General features: G+C 41.1%; 2 protein-coding genes across 3 annotated transcripts in view; one reads left to right on the top strand and one right to left on the bottom strand.

Moving 5' to 3' along the window:
• The window catches only part of pcnx2 (pecanex 2), a 26,383-nt gene extending 20,883 nt beyond the window's left edge, over positions 1-5,500 (top strand). Inside the window, exon 40 of the mRNA XM_069538419.1 lies at positions 52-5,500. Coding sequence (XP_069394520.1) covers positions 52-225 — 174 coding nt within the window. The 3' untranslated portion in view covers positions 226-5,500. The remainder of the gene's footprint in view (positions 1-51) is intronic.
• rgs17 (regulator of G protein signaling 17) lies at positions 1,225-19,873 on the bottom strand. 2 transcript variants are annotated; one of them, XM_020097036.2, is made up of 6 exons: positions 19,701-19,873; positions 16,972-17,375; positions 13,626-13,756; positions 9,953-10,027; positions 9,634-9,865; positions 1,225-9,400 (listed from the first exon to the last, which is right to left on the bottom strand). In XM_020097036.2, the coding sequence occupies exons 2-6, from the start codon at positions 16,972-16,974 to the stop codon at positions 9,212-9,214; spliced, it is 630 nt and encodes a 209-aa protein (XP_019952595.1). In that variant the 5' UTR covers positions 16,975-17,375; positions 19,701-19,873; the 3' UTR covers positions 1,225-9,211. The 2 variants fall into 2 exon arrangements, with proteins under 2 accessions (XP_019952595.1, XP_069394524.1); XM_069538423.1 differs by lacking the exons at positions 16,972-17,375; positions 19,701-19,873 and adding an exon at positions 14,842-16,935.

Raw genomic sequence — 19,873 nt, 5'->3', positions numbered from 1 at the left:
CTCACTCTAATGTGTCTCTGCTATGTCTCTCTCTCTCTCTGTCTTTCTCAGTGGACATCAGAACAATACGAGAGTATAGACTTGAGCTATTCCAACACCGCCGTCGCAGTGAAAGAAGGCACGCAGTCAGGTGACCGAGGCTGCGGCCAGGGATTGGACGAGACCCAGGAGGACTCAGCATCTGCCTCAACAGCTCCGGAGGCAACGGATCAAAAGACTGTCTGAGAGAGAGAGAACACACACACACACACACACACACACATACACACGAGTGCCCAAACTTGTGCTCGTATACAGAGAGGACTGTATGAAAAATTACACACACACACACACACACACACACACACACACACACACACACACACACACACACAGACACACACACAGAGGATTGTATTAGAGAGCACTCATGCACACAAACCTGCCTCCTCTCCTGTCCTCAGCATGTGGTTCTCACCCTGTTGTCTGAATGTAAACAAGTCTGAAAACATGATCTTGGCTCCTGTTGATGAATTAAAGATGTTTTTGAATGATGCCGCCTCTTTCTACCTCTGGTCACCTCACCTGGTCATATGTGCGCTGGTATGATTCCCTCCTGTCACTTGGTTTTCTGGAAAAAAAGACATTGTGGAGCCTTCAGCAGAAGTGTTACTAACATTTCCATTCCTCAGTTTGTGTGGAAGGTTGTAGATTTGACTATAAAACAGTCTCAGCTTCTCACTTCCTGTGAACACGTCTGAAGAAACGTCTACAGTGTTTGACTGAATATACTTCTAATAGTTTTACACTGTGGATGACTCGGGGGGGAAAAAAACAAAATAACAGAACGATTTCAACATACATTACCAGAGATGAATAATGTGGAGAACGCCCTGAAAGGAAATTAAAAAAATTCAACTACAAATTTACTAAATTAGTTAAATATTATTCCACGATGATCTCATGCACTGTGAATAAAATTGATTAACTGATTGATAGCATGGTGGTGCCACAGGAAAAGTTTGTTCAAAAATATTTTACCAATCAAGTTAATATTGACTTTTTTTTTGTTGATTAGAGGAAAGAGAAAAGTCTGGTTATCACAACAAGAAGCAGGAGTCATCTCTGGGAATCAAAAAATACTGAGGAAATATGGAAACTGTTAAACTGTAGAGTTATAAAGCTCAAAAGTGAAAAAAACTGTAGAGAACCTCCAGTCAAAGAAAGACACAGTCAACATTTGGCAAAAATCTATTAATTATTTATTGTAAGTCATTACATTTAGATTTCTTTCTCTAGCAGCACTATTTAAATTACAGATATTCAAGGGCAGTTACCGTAGATTGGAGTTTTCTCGTAATGCAGGATGTCATCGTGTAAACAAAGACAGAGACTGAGCCGTAGATAAAATGTAGAACAATTGAACTCACTGTTAACGTGAAGTTAAAGGCTGATGAACAAAGTTTTTTTTGTGTCTTTTGAGATCAAATCAAAGTAAAAAAAAAAAAAAAAATCAAAGACAAATGAACTTTCTGTTGGAATAAATTAAAACAGTATAAAAAAAACAGTGAACAGCTTCTTTTCTTACACAGTTGGATCTGACATGGTTGAGAATCCACATCAGTGACAATGCAAAATGTTCAATGTACGTTTACAAAGGTCTGTCACACGTCTGCGAAGTAGATTATTTTGAATGTGGTCGATTCAGAGAAATCACATAAACCTGTGGCAGCGATAACGTGACAAATAACAAAATGTGTTTCATAAGGAACATTTTCAGAACATGTGATCTTATTCTCCAACAACTCCTCTGACCCCTTCACATAGAAGCAAAATGTTGATTATAATTTTTGGCACATTACATCGTTGAACTGACAGATGCATTGATCACTGTGTCAGGTAAATGTTACCTTCTTTTTCCTGTGATGTAAAAATTGTATGTAGCTCAATTATTGTTTTTAAAGGAATAGACATTTGGTAAATACGTTCATTCACTCAAAATCAACACCACATCTGTGATTCATGAAGCTGGAGCAAGCAGACGGTCAGAAGGTCCGACACATTACCCCACAACAAAAGCACAAATTGTTGCTTTTACATTTTCTTGTACACTTTTTTGGTTTTATATGCTTTAAACAGGATTATAATACATGGTCTTTAAAAGTGGACTATGCCAGGAGAGCTAGTGTGAGCTCGCTGGTCCTAGCTTCATAGAGTACAGACATGAGAGCGGCATCAAACAGAAGGGAAAGTCCGTATTTTCCAAAACGTCAAACTCTTCACCTCACCATCTAAACCACAGTATCACACAGTTTGTGTAACTTTATCGACCAAAACGAGTTCACATTTTCTAAACTAGACAATCGTTTTTAGACTCTTGAGTTCTACTGTCCTCAGTGAAAACGATAAGCTTAAGTCTGTTTTGTGCCGTCGTGCAGAGGATTGCCAAAATAACTAAATGTTTCTCACAATGCACAAATTCCCATTCGCTCAGTGGTGTTAACTTTGTATCGGCTCTGTCGAGAAGTACAGATTCACAGCCCTGTAAGACGTGGCTAGATGAGACGAGTCCCTCCTGCGCTACGCTACAACATGGGCTAATGAGATAATAAAAGTCCTTTCAATGCTACAATTAGGGGAATTCCTGCATCTTGGGGAGATTTGGACACAAGGACCGATGGTCAGTTTTCTTTGATAAAATTCAAAGTCACGAGAAAAAGCGATCAGATCCTTGCGGGCAGCACGGCCCTGCAGGTTTTCGGGACACAGCGCTCTGAGATGTTGAAGGAAGTTGCACAGGAGTTTGCTCTCCCTGGCTCAGCTGACATTCTTCCATCTCAGCATCTTAAACCTGAACACTAGAAGTCACATCTGCCTCATATCTCAAGATAAGGTTCTGCGAGAGGAGTCAATGTCCCCCAAAAGACGCCTTTTTGACCTTTAGTGGCCACCAGGGGGAAATTAAACCGGCCTCGATGGAAATAAAAGTCGGGATCTCAGCCATCATCCAAGTTTGTTTAGCAGCTAGTGAAAAGTTGAGCTTGACAAAATCCTTGAAGAAAAAGCTCACTGCACTAGCACTGACCTGATAAAAGTTGCTCTGCAGTTCATGCATGTGGAAATAACCAACCATCTATATTTGTAAATACAAAGAGGGTCCTTCAGTCATTCTGATGAATCATGAGACACTCAAAACAACAAGTACTCATAACCTTCAATATTAGTGAAACATACTAGAAGAAAAATATGAACCTCTCAAAAGAGTTTCTGATATTTTTAATAGTCTGCATACTGCAGTACTTGAATACATACTCATACAGTATTGTTTATAGCAAATAACTGAATTATTTCATTTATTTAGCAAAAAGCATGCTGAATAGAAAAAAAGTTCACTTTTTTTTTGTTGCCTAAAGTGACAGAAAAATTCTTTTTTATATTTTCACCTGCGGATCATCTCTCAACGACTTGTGATCTATCTACAAAGGCGTGACACAACCAAAGAGGCTTAGGCATCTAAATCAATAAAGAGAAAAGTGATTGCCTAAAAACTGTTGAGAGCCAACTTCAACCAGTACCTGCACAAACATGATCTCTTTCCCAAAGTAGCACAAACACCTCAGGAAGAGGTACGAAAGAGACGGTGTGAGGGCGTCAGTGTTCACGTAGGAGGATCGAACATCAGAGCCATTTTTGCTGTCAAGTGGGGGCGTCTAGGCTCCGACTTAAATTAACAGTGTTGCAAGTGTGATGTTCCAGACGGAGGGAGTGAGAGCCCGAGAGAGAGAGAGAAGGTGAGACACACAGCGAGACAGAAAGAGAAATTGAGGTCTGATGTGAAGTTTAAAGAGGCACCAATTCAACACACAAACTCAGGTCAGGCTTCAAACCAACGTCAGCGGATAAACCTGTCTGCCCTTGGCCACAAGATACGCTGTGAGGAATTGTGGGAAAAATATACGTACAACATCAACTCTTGTATTCTTTTTTCTATTTCAGTTCAGGAGCTAAATTTTCTGTAAAAATAATGAATAAAAAAATAGTGGAATTAATGGTCCTCTAGCAACTTTTTTGACTCATTTGGCATTTATGGAATATTTGATTTAAAAAAATGAAACTTCTGCTGATGTGTTGGCATCAACGCTACTGTAATCACACAGTGAGAGTCTGGATGTGGCTACAAAAACAACGAGAAGAACAGGGAACAAAGTTGCTGCTGTTTGCTGATGACATGTTGCCGTTCTTCTCTTATTTAAAGTTCACAACAGCTGTGCAGTGTCCAGTGACGAAAAGATAATCACCGAAAAATTGAAAAGAAAAAAAAAAAAAATGTCATGGTAAGTGGAATGTTTTTGATTTTATTAATGAATTACTGGTTATAAAACGGGACTATGGACAGTGCACATCTCAAAGGCAGATACCAACAATATCTCAGCTTGTTTCCAGGTTTGCTCAACTCAGCCCTTCAAAGTGAGACCATGTAACTTTCGCATGAAGAAATAACAGAGTCCAACTCTTTTGCAGTGAAATCAGTTAAACGTAGCCCGTGTCATTACACTCAGTTGTGTCGGCGTTGCAGCCGGTTTGGTTTGGTCACCGGCTTCTTTTAGCAAAGGTTACACAGTCTTGCTTTTCAAATGACCAAGTGTTACAGTGAAAAATGACATGGACAAGTACTGGGTGACCCGAAATACCTTATTTAGATCACAGGCTGGGGCTGAATAACAATGTTTGTCACAGACAGTCATGATGTGTTTGCTCCTTGAATAAATAAAGTCTTTCACCCCTCAGTTAGGAAACACTGCACAGGATCAGCTACTCGTGTTGTAGCCCGAGTAATGAAAGTCTTTCCTGACAGTCAGCTCGTCAACTTTTCAGTCAGTCTCTTAAAATCCCGTCATCCACATCATCTTACCAAGACTCCAGCACACAGTCACTTAATGTCAGACAACAACACATTTATTTGTATTCAGCAAGGTTTCTTTTTTTTTATCATCACGAAGGCATATACTATGTTCTCTGTATATTACTTGTTTTATATATATTTATATATATATAATATTTATATAGAAACAAAAATAAGCGTACATTTTTGCTGAGTAAGATTGAAGAATATCAGCAAAGGGCAATGTAAACCATGGTCCATCTAAAACAGGTGAAAGGTGCGGTAGCTCGCCCTTTCCCAACTCGCCCACAGTAACAGATTTGCATAGGCAAAAATGGGATTAGCCCTTAGACAGTGGATTCCTGAATACTTTATAGAGATGCAAAATCTATTTCAGCTCAACACAATTAAAAACAAACATACATACAAACAAAAAAATAATGTTGACTAGGCCACGCTCTCTTTAACCCCTCTGGTCATATACATAGTCATTTTTCTGTGCACATTTTGTTTACAGTGTTAGGCTTCAAGTAGATGTAAAAACAACTTGTACATTGACAACTAGATGTGAAATAAATTAACCAACATGAGAGGTAGTGAAAAGCCTACAGAGACGTTTGTTGTTTTTTTTTTTTTTTATACAAAGGAAAAAAATAAAAACGTGTCAGTAAGGCCAAAGCTTCGCAAACCTCTTCCATCCCATCAGGACTCTTCAGCTCTCAATCTTATTATTATTTTTTTAAGTCAACAAAACCAACAGCCACGTTTCCAGAAACCCACTCGACTGGAACCCATGGAAATTTAAAGACAAAACTCTAAACTCAGCGATGACACATCACTTCACATCATCATCGTTGCTTGTAAAATCCACATTTGAAATTCAGTTATTAAAAATAAACAACCGTGGACTTTTCCCCCAACCATGTAAAAGTCACAATAACTTAAGAGGAAGGATGTAAGCAGGGAAGCTGGGTTTCCTGCTGCGTCCGTCCTCCCTCTCAAACACTCCCGGTTCTCGTGACATGTCCATTAGCACTGGGCAGCAACGGTTCCAGCCTGAAACCTGCTGACCCCTCTGCTGGACACTTAGCTCCCAACTATTATGAGTATTTTATTAAGGTACACGCATCTCACAATTTATAAATGTAAACTTGGTTTAATTGCACCATGAGTTCATTTTCTGGTTCTTGGTGAAACATTCTCATGTTAATTACTGTAAAGACTCAGTGACAAGGAAACAGAGCTGAACTGTGCAGAGGAGAAATCTGTCTGCAAGAAGAGCTTTCTACTGACAAACGTACAGTTAGTCCAAATACAAACGTCTAAAACGCTCATGTTACCTGCAAATTAAAACTTGCTCCAGGGACTAAATGTAAAATTTGATCCTTTCGATTCAGAATTTGTTATCGACTGTATTCTTCTGCTGCCGATCAACTGGGCGCATGCATGCACAGCTCTCTTCAATAAAGCAGCTAAGCAGTATCAATCAAGCCCTTATGGATATTAATGTAGAGTGAAATGTGAGTACTGTATTGCCAAAGGTTAAATATTGTATATTTTCAATCAATAAAGAACATCGCAAAACTGTTAATGATTATTGGTTTAGACAATTTGACCGATTTATAACTAAAACTTTGCGACAGAAAGTTTTTTTTGGGAAATATGTTAGCTTGGTTTTGAACTGACAGATTCATCAATAGTATAAGTATGAGAATAAATGGAGGAAAACTCAAAATCCCATAATTCCATGGACCGTACACTCCTCAAAACGGATGTATATTTCTCATGTTGTTTTATTAATTTAGTTATTTGTTTTCGCTAACTAAACTTTCTTGAATAATTCATCATGAAGCTTTTTTAGTATCAGGTTCACAAGGTTTTAACAACAGCAATTTACAAGATGATTCAAAACCAACCTAACATATTAGGACACAGCCTCAAATAGACCATAACCTATTACCGTTAACTACTAAACATCCAATTACACTTCAATCGTCTTCAATCGACATCCTGCATCGTCTAATGTTAAACTGAATTTAGATCAAACTTGGCACGTGAACTTCAGGTAGTTACAGGTGGTGGCAGCACGGATGCCTACGTTTATCAGTGAGGAGTGGCACTGTTTCATTGACACTTTTAAAGACTGCACTAACCACCGAACCGAGACGGTTGTCCATCGCGTGGCGTGAAGAAAACACTTGGAGGCCCAGTTAATTTAAAAAAATAGCATATACTGCACTCATGCACTTTCTACTGCACGTCCACAGGCCAGAAACAAAGTTCATGTTCAAATGTTCACATCATCAAAAAACTAAATGTCCTTTTATATAATAAAAATGTTAATGGGACATTTGGCAAGACCCCCTTAAAGTTTTTTTTTTTCTATTTTTTTTTTCTGTTAAGTGTGTAATTTTTCCTTACACACACACACACACACTCACACACACACATTAGCCGTTATCATCGCATGCTGTCAAAGTCAGATTAGAAAAAACAAACCGGAGTGTGTGTGTGTGAGGGCTGGCAGTGAGATGGGCCATTAGCATGGCCAGCACAAGCATGCTAACTGCTTGCCTACAGCATGCTGACACCTAGTTAGCCTTCTGGGGGGAAAAAAAAGGCTAGCATGTTAGCATTGTTACACCAACCTTTTTCATTAGCTCTGGTAACGAAACAAATCAGAAGTGTCTCACACGGGCAGCAGCTAACTGAAGGAGAACCGTTCACTTCATCTGCTGGACGATCGGACGAGCACCGCAACGAGCGAGACCCTACAGTCTGGTGACGAGTCACACCTGATGTCTCTTCACAGCATCTTTGACATCGTGTTTGGCACCTGGTTCTCGTTTCTGCACTGAGATATTGGACGTTCAACTTCGAAGGAGTGTCATATTACCAAAAGCTTCTAAAGCTAGAGCCTTACAGACAAAGGCCGGGGCTCGATGACCCTTTTTAATCACATCGGTGCCTGCTGCATCTGCTTGTTTTCCAAAATCCTCAATTCAAGGTGAAATGCTAGAGAGTAAAACCCTTTTCTTCTGCTCATGAATTTCAAGATGCAAATGACTTTTTTGGAGTTAATGTGTTTTTTTAATTTTATTTTATCCAGGGGTGGGGTATCTTCCACCCCCACATTGGGCACCTGTGCTTGTCAGGCTGTGATGGTCTGAGGTGGAGGGAGGAAGGGGGAGGGAAAAAAGGATGGGAGGTAGGGATCGTTGGACAAACTGTGGTTGCTTTCCAGCAAAACTCCAGCAGCGCTTGTGCTGCCTTTTTCTCACATGTAAAGGCATTGTGATTTTCTCAGTGAAGAGATTGTTTTTGTCTAAAGTTCATGAGTAGTAATAACACATGTAGCTGCCCAACCACAATTCTAGCCCTTACTTCTCCCAGTTAAAGAATCCTAAAGAAGGAAAGTGCCTGGACGGACAGATAAATGGATGGACGGATGGATGGACGGACGGATGGATGGGTAGGTGCTTTTGCTGCTGCCTCTGCTGCAGAAGCCATTAAATCTCCTCATCAACAAAACAGCAGTAAGCTTAAAATGGGCAGAAGTGTACTTCCCTTCACTGAACAAAAACAACCAGGCAGAGACAGGTCCCTGTCTTAATACATCTCAATATTCAAAAACAGTTGCAGTCCGCGGCTTACATCGTCAAGCTACTGTCGAGAGAGAGAGTTTCATGCAGAGCCAGTGCTTCTACTGGTTAAATGGGCAGAAACTCCGACTCTCCAGATCCCACCAACAACTAGGTGTCATGTTTGGATAGAACAGAAAAATTTAAAACAAGACAAAAATCAAACATGTCTGAGGAATGGGGCAGAGTTAGAAAAAACACAATAAAACATGAGAGAGAATGAGTAAAGAGAGAGAACTTTAGAAGTGAGGGTAGAAAGCATGAGGTCTAAATATTACAGTACAGGAACAGTTGGCTTGTCCTTTTTCATCTCTCTCTCTTTTTCTGTCCCCGCTGCCTGAGGAGTCCTCGTCCACAGGTGAGCGACGGCTGGCCAACGGGTCGGCCGTTTCAACCCACGTGGGTTGGCCAGCGTCAACCGAAACAAACAGCACAAACTGCGAAACAATCACTGGCCAGCATTAAAGGTCTTAAATTGACCGATAACCAACCAGCAAAGGCCGACCTGGCTCCAGTGAGGAACTGGATATAAATTGCTTAAAAAATATAAATAAAAAAACAACCAGCTATCTTGGATGTCATTCAGTCTTTTCAATCAAAAAAGGGAGAGATTTTTTCCAAACCCGACTTCTGGCACCATAGTAGTATTTGAAGTTTAAGTAGTAGTCTCGTTGGTGTACGATGGCAATGAGGGAGGAGTGGGGAGGGTCTAGGGGTCGAGGCAGGTGCGCCTCCTGCTGGCCAGGAGGTCTCTGTAAACGGAGGAGTTGAGGAAACGGGGAAAGGAGTCGCGATGCATCAGGGTGTAGATCTGGAGCTGGGCCTCCTCGTAGATCAGGTTGCTGGGCTCAGCCAGACTCTGGTTTATTCCTTCTCTGACCCGTGAGTCCAGACTCACCTGAGATCAGAAAAACAAAGTCAGTTCATCAATAATTCATAACTATCATGTAACTAACTTCTCATAACACAGACAACGTTTGACCAGATAATGGTGCTACATGGAAAGTGATGACATCACCAAAGTGATCAGGATTCGTCCTCTGGGGATCATGAAAGACTGCACCAAGTTAAAATAACTTGATTTTGTTGGGTGCTTAATTTCTGAAGAATTAACACACAGTCAGTCTGTACCTCTTTGGGTGATAATATGGACACATAGTCTTCGTATATAATCCTGGCCTTCTCATCCACCACGGAGGGATTCGTCTCCTTCTTCAGTTCCTCACAGGCCAACCAGAAGAGCAGGTTGTCCTCGCTGTACTCCGAGCGCAGGAACTCCCGGAAGATCTCCCGGCCCTCCAACGAGCGCAGCATCATCTCGAAGCTCCGTGCCCACGACAGCAGCTCCTCCAGACTGGGGCATCTAAAGATGAAGACATCCATGAGTGTGAGACTGACAGAGGAACACAAACACAATAATACTCACACAAACACGCAAGACTTGACTTACTGTTCGTCTGCAGCTTCAATACTATCCATCTTGGTGCAGGTCTGTCGTTCACTCCTCTCCATCCTGTCTTCATTCCTGGATTAGAGACAATACACGATTGGACAAATTAAATGGATAAATAACTATCGTCTTCATCCTTTGTTACCAGTTAAGGACCAGTTACCGCATGAATATGAATCAATATCAATAACTATCACAATATTTCCTTTACTTTTTTGTTCCTGAGTGAGTTTAAAAATAAATCTGAGGTTGATCAACTGTGTTATACCTCCTCACTGTGATAGCACAATGCATTAGCAAAATATATTGAACTTTTCTTATTTTGCAATAAATTTAGGCATTGTTTTACTGCTCATTCGTAACTGTCACAATGTTATGGTGTTAAATAGTGAACATTAGAACATCACAGTGAAGTTGACCTTTGACCTCATTGATATAAATTGTCTTTATTAAATTCTATTACACATTTGTGTGTAATTTTGTCCCAAATAGCAAATGTATTTCTTAGTTTAAAGAAAGTGTTAGTGAGTCTTGTATCTCTCCGCTCAACAATTTTTAAGTAATTGATTAGTTAAATAAAAACAATCCTTAGTCTTTGGTCCCGTAAATCATCAAGTTTCAGTTTAACACTTGAATTTAAGAAAAATCTTCACGTGATTTGGATTTGGTCGATCAAACAAAACAGATGAAAACGTGACCTTGGAGATTTTTCAGAAATTGTAACGTCAATTTTTGCAGTTATTGGACATTTTGTCGACCAAGCGATAAATCAACTGATAAATATAATAGGCACAATAATCCATGATGAAAGCATCTGTAAAGTTCCAGATCTCCGTTAACTTCACTCTGAAGCTCCAGTGTGATCTTTGAACCGACAAAACTAATCTCCAGTAAACGTTGCTGCATATTCAAAGTAAGCAAAACAATAAAGCTTCAGTGAAAGTCTTTATGTAAACTCTGGAAACACACACGGTAGCCTCTCTGTCTATCGCAGCTCAGTCACACTTGCTGAGTCCACAATGCAACACACACTGAGCTGTCTATTTTTGTCCCACCGTGGAAGATCTTTCCTTCCTCTTGCTGTCTCTTGTCAAAGTCCCCATTGTGCGGCAGTAATAGGCTAAGCTAGCCACAGCCCCCCGGCGCCCTCACAATACAGCTAAATATACAGGCTGTTCTTCACAGCTGTTTTGCATGTGATCGGTGGATGGAAATAGAAGGCACCCCAACCAGATAAGGGCCTTGTGTGAGGGTGGCTGAGGATGAGCTGGAGTGTGTAGCACTTTCATACACACTCACCCTCAGTCTCTACAACTTCACCACAGCGGCAGGCGAGATCTGCTGCGATTCACGCACTCTCACAGATCTCTACCACTGCACCGGGCATGATAGTGAAAAGAAAGTGACACAGGGAGCATGCAGTGATTTATATGTAGCTCGCACAAAGGTTCCAGCTGTGCAACATGCGCTGCGAAGGCAAGTAACCCCCCCCCCCCAGCCTTCACTCTAAAATAAATAAACATACAGGGGGCCGAAGACGATTTTCCAGGCGCGTTGCGGAGGTGCCGACACCAGCGAGTGATTGGAAAACACACAGCGGAGTCACAAAGCACTCACCACGGGCCCAGTCCACAAGCTGCCACCACTTCAGATGAAGTGGTGTGAAAGAAGCAGCACATTCACCATTCACTGCCCGAACACAATGTTTCATTCACTCCTCTCTCCGGGCGAGGTTGCAGCCACAGTGAGGCAGCTGTAGCAGCCGTTGCTGGTTTTGGTGCCTTGCTCAGGGACAACATGTTGCAGCAGGTCTCTGTGCGAGTCTCTGACCTACTGTGCGATCTCCAAGCATTCAAACACTGACATGATTTACTAGTGTGAGCACTCCAGTTTGAGATTGTAGGGGAGGTTGGGAGCTTAAAGCTGGAACTAATGAGAATTACCTCCACCAAGGAGGTTATGATTTCATCTGCATTTATTCGTAGCAGGATTACTGATTACGTTGGTCGGATTTCCACCAAACTTGGTGGAAGGGTGCGGTATGAGTCAGGGAAGAACCAACTCATTTTAGATCCGGATCAGGGGGTGGATCAAGGAGCTGTTTTCCCTTTTTTTTAAACATATTTTCTGTTAGTTGAGCTACAGACAACTTCCAAACTGAAAGCTCTGGTTCCAAGAAACTGAGCCAATGCATTATACCTCATCAACTGCATTATGCCAAAAAATAATTGAACTTTAGATGAATGTCACAGGGCTTGTGTCCCTTAGAATTTAATTGCACACTAAAGGAGGACCACCCTTAAACTACAGAACGTGGGTTTTTACTGCATAGAGAATTGCGGTGGAAACCCAATATAATGATCACGGATATAGTGATCAACTGTTTATATGGATTACATTGGGAGCAAAATGGTATAATGTTTGCAATTGAGTCTTTTCATACTTTTGAACTGTTCAAAAGTTAGTTTTTTGTCATTTTCTGTATAAATGACAGTAAGTCAACTCTGAAAACTGTAAATATGTGGGTTGGTTTGTCGAAGGGTTGGATGAGGCCCCAGCTCGTTGTCACTCTAAAGCCTGGGTTGATTTTTTAAGAAGCTCGACACCAGTGTAATATCACAGGATTAAAGACAGGAGCAACTGTTTGTTGTTTCAGGCACTGGGGGTAAAACTAACACTGTTTTCAGTTTCCAGTGGCGCTCCCCCGCTTCAGCACAACAACTGTACAGAAAAAGTATAAAAGAATCAAAAATGAAGAAAAACAAATAACCCATAAAGTCAACTGACTCCCTAATAATATAATAAAATTAAATAATACTTGGGGAATGTCTCTTTAATTCAAACATTGCTTTCAAACTAAAGTCACTGTCTCTTAAAAAAAAACAGATGAGGCCAAGCCACAGTTACAGCCTTGACTGACCTTGGTTTTGTCGAGCTTTTCATTGAGTGGTTATAAGGTTATTAACAATTACCACTTGAACTTAAAACTAAATGTGATATTATCAAGTTTTCACAGGCAACACAAAATCCAAAATTAACAACAGATTGCAGTTACAAACTCTGATCTGGGGCCAAATTATGAGATACGATTTTCTTAAAAAATAAACTAGTTTTAACAGCATCAAAGAGTGACGCAACAAAAAACCTGATCTGAGGTCAGTCGTTTAGTTTTCACCATTATTTAAGATGCATTATAAAAGTAGTAGAATTTTGTAGAGGTACAGTTTATTATAGGATAGCAGAGGATAGTGCAGTATAGTATTGTTGAGTAATATAATATAGTATAGTGAATTATAGAATATAATATATGTAGTCTGTTATAGTTTAGTAATTATAGAGCAGCATAGTTTAAAATAGTATAGCATAGTATAGGAGAATACAGTGCGTTGTACAAAGTGTGGTATAATATAATATGATATATTTTGGCATAGCACAGTAAAGTACAGGACAGGATAGAGTTGTATAGCAAAGTGTAGTACATTATAGTGTAATGTAGCATAGTATGGAGTATTTCAGTATAGTTTGCTATAGTCTGGAATAGTACAGTACGTTATAGTACATAAGTATTGTGCAATACAGTATGGCACATATTAGTATGGTATAGCATTAAAGTACAGTATAGTATGATATAGTAGAGTATAGTATAGTAAAGTACAGGATGATATTTTCTTACCAGAGACACTTGCAGCAGCCGCACCAGCAGAGGCAGCAGGTGTTGGGTCGGGGCTGTCCAGGGGCCTGTGGGGGGGCCTCGATATGAGCCGCCTGCCTTTTTCTCATCTCCACTCCGCTCACACTCCGGGGCTTCACAACCGATACAGGTAGAGAACAAACACAGTTAAATACACTTCACATTACCAATAATACAACAGAGAGTTCATTAGAGAGTGGAAAATACCAGAAACTATGTGTGTCCGTCTGTGTGAGAGCGAGAGCACTCGAGCAGAAGAGAGGATTCCCTCCCTCGTACGCTTGCTGGCATTGAGCCAAGTCTTTCACTCTGCTTTGACTGACGCTACACATACATTTCAGTGGGAACAGAGCAACGGAGCAACACACTACACATCACGTTCACGGAGAGACGTGTCCAATAAATGCAAATTCTCACTCACACAAACTCAAAATTAAATTATAATAATTAAATACAGTTGATGGTTTAATTTTCACTTAGTTGACTAAGCGATTTACAGCTATAAAACCTTTTTCATTTAGTTTTTAGCAAAGAAAGAATTCTTATAAAAAGTTCACTTGTCATCAAGTGATGGAAACATTACACCCGGGTGAACGTGCTAATTTCTTCTTCATTATTTTTGACAGTCTTGCTGCGGACGCTGCAACTTTGCCTGTGTGACGTTACGATGCTCACTGAACATTCACACAACATTCGGTAAATTGCCAAAACCATTTAGATTTTTACATCTTGGGAACAACAGCGAGCTTCTCGGTTTTCAACGCATTCCTGACTTTGAACATGACTCGCCAGAGAAAAACCAGGTTTACCCACGTTAAAGAAGATGCATTGACCTGCTTATTTCAGAGTAAATGTGAACTGTATGTGTAAAAAATATGCCTAATCAAATTAATCCAAGGGACATACATGACAGTAACATTTTGTAGGGGGCAAAATAACTGAGACCCTCTGAACTAGACTACACAGCTTCCTTCCAGTTGGTCCAAAAGCCAACATTAACGTTATTAAACAGTGTAAAGAAGAGAAGAGAAGTCACGACAGAACTAGTTCATCTGTTGTGACCAATCAATGAGCACCTCCAATTAACAGTTGGCAGATAATTTTAATTTCGCTGATGGATTCTGTGAAAAATGAACCAATTAACTCCAGTCTTGTAGTCGAGGAATCAAAGTTACAGTTAATGAAACACTTTGCTTACCTGCAACATCATGGCTCAAATTAAACTCCTCATTAAACACTAACAAAATCCAAGTAACTGCGGTTCAGAAGCAACAGATGAGCCCACTCTCGTCTTTCTGGCTCCCTCTGCTCTGCGTACAGACAGTTTTACTGCGATGATGATACATTGCCGGTAAGGTTGAAAGAAGACCTGCGTGATATGCAAATGTTTTTGCCTGATGGGTGGAGTGGCCATCAGATATTCCGCAAACAGGCAGCGTATGTGGAAAAAAACAGGCAGCGGGATGCAAACGAAGGTGAGGGTTCTGCTTTGTTCTAAATGGAGAGAGGGACACCGCAATGATCACATCATGCAAATATGGAGTGGAAATACAAATGTGATAAGAGGGAAGAAATAACAGAGAAAGATAGGATCTGTAATATGAGCAGCAAGTATTCTGATGACCATATTTTACATTTGATTAATTCAGAAAGCGTAAACTTTAACTAGCAAAATGCAGCACACGCCATATGTTCAGACAGTCACCCAGTTCATTGAGGCCTCCGCCTTGCTTCAGCAACAGGTTATTCCCCAAGGGAATGGGCCGCAAGAGTCTGTTAAAGTAAATGTCGATTTCACAAAGTAATCCCTGACGAATGATGACACCATCTGCATTTAGATTGGATCCCTGTAAACTCACTTTAGCTGATTTCAGTCGTGCAGTAATCTCTGCATAGTCTCCTGACATTCCGCGGAGGGGCTGTATGAGAGAACGAGAATGGCCGAGGCCAGGCTCCGGACTTTCTCCAGAGTTTCTCCTACAAGCCTCCGAGTACCAACTCCGGATAATGTGCTAAAGAGCCCATGTGAGAAAACAGCAAGAAATTCTCTGGAGGATTCACCGCAAGACATATGGAGTGTTCTACCCACAGAACTGAAAAAAACTAAAACAATACAAATATCTCAAGATGAACAAGAGGTGTCATATACATAGAAGATGCGACGTCTATGTGATTTAAACAAAAACACATGATCCTGCAATGGAAATTCATACGTCACATTCTGCCGCTACATGCTGCGCCGCCGCTCTTCTCAATGCTCTGGAGAATTAACATTGCTGTGAATACGTCGGACTGTAGAATCTCCTGCTGAATTCTACAGAAGTGAAAGGCAAACTCTAAATCTGGACCCCATTGTGCCGACATTCTCCGGAGTTCATGTCTGAAAACAGCCTTTTAAATATGCGACTTTTACAGCACAAAGGAAATGTGTGTCTGCTACTGCACAACTAAAACCACAGAGAGGACAGAGCTTCTGGCTGTCTGTAATTTTCCCAAGGTAGTGAAAAATGTCGAACGGTGGAAGAACTGGAGTAACTTGAGGAATCACACTCCTTCAAGTGTCCTTAATATGTTATATAAATACAACAGGGTCATCATTTATAACTGTTGTTTATTGTGGAGTATGAATAATTCATTAGATGTCCCCTGTGAGAACACACTGTGGTGCTCTTGTTTTAAACCTTTCAACACATAAAGCTCTGATGTCTTTACTGTGAGGCTTTACATACTGCAGGGCAGCTGTGAGCCTGACTTATCATCACTGATCAATGGAAATCTATATAGATCAAACGATCGCCTGAACAGAAGATGAACCGACCGTGGTACAAACATCCACCGCCCTGATTTGATTCTATTTTTTTTAAACTCAGAAGGTCAAAGAAGTAAAAATACCGCTTTGTTAATTATTCATACTTTTTAAACATAGTTTTGTCAATTTTTAGAAGGTGAATTTTTTTATTTTAAGTTACAGTACAACTTTACCCTCATAATATTACCACATGATACTGTGACTTTATTCTCGTAGTACTACGACTTACAACAGTCAGCAGAGTGCAATTAAGCAGTAATGGCTTTAAAAAAAGGTGGGGGGTGTACTACAATTATACTGGAACTGATTAATTAGGCTTAAGACAGAAGTTAATGTTTTTACTGTGATGGTTTTTAAACAATATGAGACAATTTACACCTCATTGAGGAAAATACATAACAGCTCCTTATAAACCTTTCTTTTCCGTCTGAGTGCAACAACCAACTTGGAGATATTATGTCTCCTCCCCTTCTGACAATATAAACAGTTACAGTCATTCTAGACAGAGGTCAAACTTACCATGAATTACTGAGTTTCTAAAAACAGGTCAGACAGAGCAATCATGGCGTGAGGTAATAGGTTGCTGGACGATAGCAGGCTGGTTGACGGAGAGACTGAGTGGCTGACTGTCTGGGCGTCGGTTTGGCGGACACACTGGCTGTTTGGCTCGCTGGAGGTGCGGGGCAATGAAGGAGGTTCTTTGCACCACAGAGAAGAGAAGTTACTGGTCTCACCATCCCTGACCGACGGGCACGGAAAGGGACACGAAAGCTGAGGCGAAGCACGAATAACTTCCTCTCCTTGTTTCCTTATTTCACGTGCTCCGTTTGTTTCGCTGGATGTCGGATCCTAGGCTTCCTCGGATGTCGGGGAAAGGGTCATTTATGGACTTGAGAGTAGATGGACCAATTAAAGTACAGCATCTGAAAAAGACACAAAGCAAAAAACCACAGGTTTTTACAGTAAAGAAAAGGAAATAAAAATAAATAGAGTGGAAACATAGCCACTTCATTGATTAATACATTCACCTTTTAGTCATCAGTTACAGAGTACAGTTATTTCTACATGGTTTCCTGCTCGTCAAAAATTGAGGATGTGGTTGTTTTCCACAAAAACTCTTCAGGTTTTGTTGAAGAAAAGCGGATCAATATGCTCTAGAAAACTGAAACGTAAATGTTTTTTGCAGTTTTCTTACATATATGTATAATCAATTAACCCAAGTAATGATTGATAGATTCATCGATACTGAAAACAATCTTTTGTTGCGGCCACATATTGTTTCTAAGCTAGCTAAAAGATATCCTTCACTTTTCTGTACTGCAACTTCTTACGTATTGGTCAATATACTGTACAAGCTGATACTGACAGCAGTTTATCTTCTAAATTAAAGATCTGTAAAGAAGGATTTTGTGTCGCTGTGTGCAAAGATAAAGCTTTTGTGTTGCACTGCCTTTGCCCAGGAGGACGACAGCAGCAGAGTAACTTTGGTAACAAGCCTCTTAAAAAGAGAAGTGAATTATGGAAGTGTTTGGGCGCAGCATCCTTAAGATGCCTGTCTGAATTATGTCTGAAGCTGAAATAAATACTTCACTTATCCATCTGTCAAATGAGAAATCAATTCACAATTAATCGTTAAAGAAATGGTTCAAGCAAAAATGCCAAAGACAATAATCAACTGATTTATCGACAATGAAAGCAATCGTTATCTGTAGACTGAGCCAGAGAAGAGTTTAGACAGTTCTCCATCAACAGGCAATTATATCATTATAATAATGCTACTGGTGATTATAATGAAGGAGAATGCAGCTGAACCACTCAGAACAAATGGGATATAAGTTTTTATGCCTTTAGGGATCATTTAAACGTCGAAGACACTACAACTAGAGTTTTAACATTTTCAGTATTTAGTGCTGTGAACAGTGAGGCCTGATCGATTTATCTGAATCAGCTGATATGAGCCTTTCATGTGCATTTTGTTAACTTAATTCAAGTTCTATACATTTGGTTGTATTTGTGGTTAAACAAAAAAATATCAACCCTCCATTGTATTTCTTTGTCATAAGGGTCTGATAACAAAAAATCTTAGAAATCAATGACATTTTAAATACATTTTTCCCCCTAATATTGGCGTCGGCCTCCAAAAGTCCTTTTCAGCCGTGCTCTCGTCTTTAATACTGTGTAAATGTTTTGATCATTAAAGACCAAACGACATCAGACTCATTCTGCAGCATGAGATCAATCCTAAAAACATTCAGTCACAGTCATGAAGAAGCCAACATCCCTGACAGGAAGAACAAGGATGTGACCCACACAGAGTCCTGATCCCAACATCATGGGGTCAGTCTGGGATCACATGAAGAAGCAGAAGACACTGAAAACACAGAGGAACTGTGTCAAGTTGCTTGGAACAACTCAACTGCAAAGTAAGATGAAAATACACATGGGACGTATTCGTGTTTGCTCTAATGAATTTAAATAATTAGTAAAAAACAACCTATGTCATTGTTGCATGACTTTTAGAGCCTGAAACATCTGCAGGAGGAAAATGAATCTGAGGTGTGCAGACAAGGCAGCTGCTTTCCCACTGAGCTTCTCTGAGTGCAGCTGAATCAGGAAGTCACCCCGGATGTTAGTGGCCACACAACCTGGACTCCTCTGACCCAGCCCATCCGTGGGGGACGTGAGTGTGGCTGGCACAAGAGGAAAAGGGTTGAAATGGGTCACGATGAAGCGCAACGTGAGGAAGTTGGAGGGAGCTGTCGCAGCGCAGGATCTGCTGCAGCTGCCCGAAGGCCCCTGGATGTCTCCGGGTAAGAAGTAGTCAGGCTCACCGGACCCTGCTCCCCGTGCAACTAGCTCTGCTGGCTAACTGCTGCTGCTGCTGCTGCTGGGTGCACGGTTCCTCCTGCAGCTGTCCGAACCAGCAGCGAGCCCAGCGGCTGCAGGGGGCTCCGAGCCGCAGCGGGGGGAAGAGGAGATCCCCCTCCAGGTGACACCACGGAGAGTGGAGGGGAGGGAGGGAGAGCAGCACGGTGCTCACTGTCGCACCGAATTTTTTTTTTTTTCTGCCTCCAGTAATCAAACACCACCCACTTTCTTCGTGCTAGCTTTAGCCGACAGATCCGCTATCTCTCGCAGCGAGAGGAGGCGGCGGCAGCTGAGCAGCAGCAGCAGCAGCAGCTAGCACCGTGCTAACGTCAGCTAGCAATTCCGTGTGGAGCATTAGCGCAGAAGAATCAGCATCTTACCGCTTCGCGCCGGGCTGTCAGTGTCCGAGGACGACGGGAGCGAGAACGCGACGTCCCGGTGTCTATTCAGCGACATCGCAAACGGGAATCCCGCGGAGTAATGTCCATCGCCGCCGTTTTTCCTGCCATCCGCCCCACTTCAGCACCGAACGCCGCCGAGCCCCTGGATGCAC

This window comes from Paralichthys olivaceus, chromosome 14 (assembly GCF_024713975.1).
Source record: "Paralichthys olivaceus isolate ysfri-2021 chromosome 14, ASM2471397v2, whole genome shotgun sequence".
Lineage (NCBI taxonomy): Eukaryota > Metazoa > Chordata > Actinopteri > Pleuronectiformes > Paralichthyidae > Paralichthys > Paralichthys olivaceus.
This window is presented reverse-complemented; position numbering and strand designations above follow the sequence as displayed.

Bases quoted from the DNA above. Each gene is read 5' to 3' on its own strand.
- rgs17 (XM_069538423.1), bottom strand. The intron at 10,028-13,625 runs GTAAGAAAATAT...TCTCTAATCCAG, and splicing joins GGCTGCTGCAAGTGTCTCTG to GAATGAAGACAGGATGGAGA. The intron at 9,866-9,952 runs GTAAGTCAAGTC...CTTCATCTTTAG, and splicing joins ATTGAAGCTGCAGACGAACA to ATGCCCCAGTCTGGAGGAGC.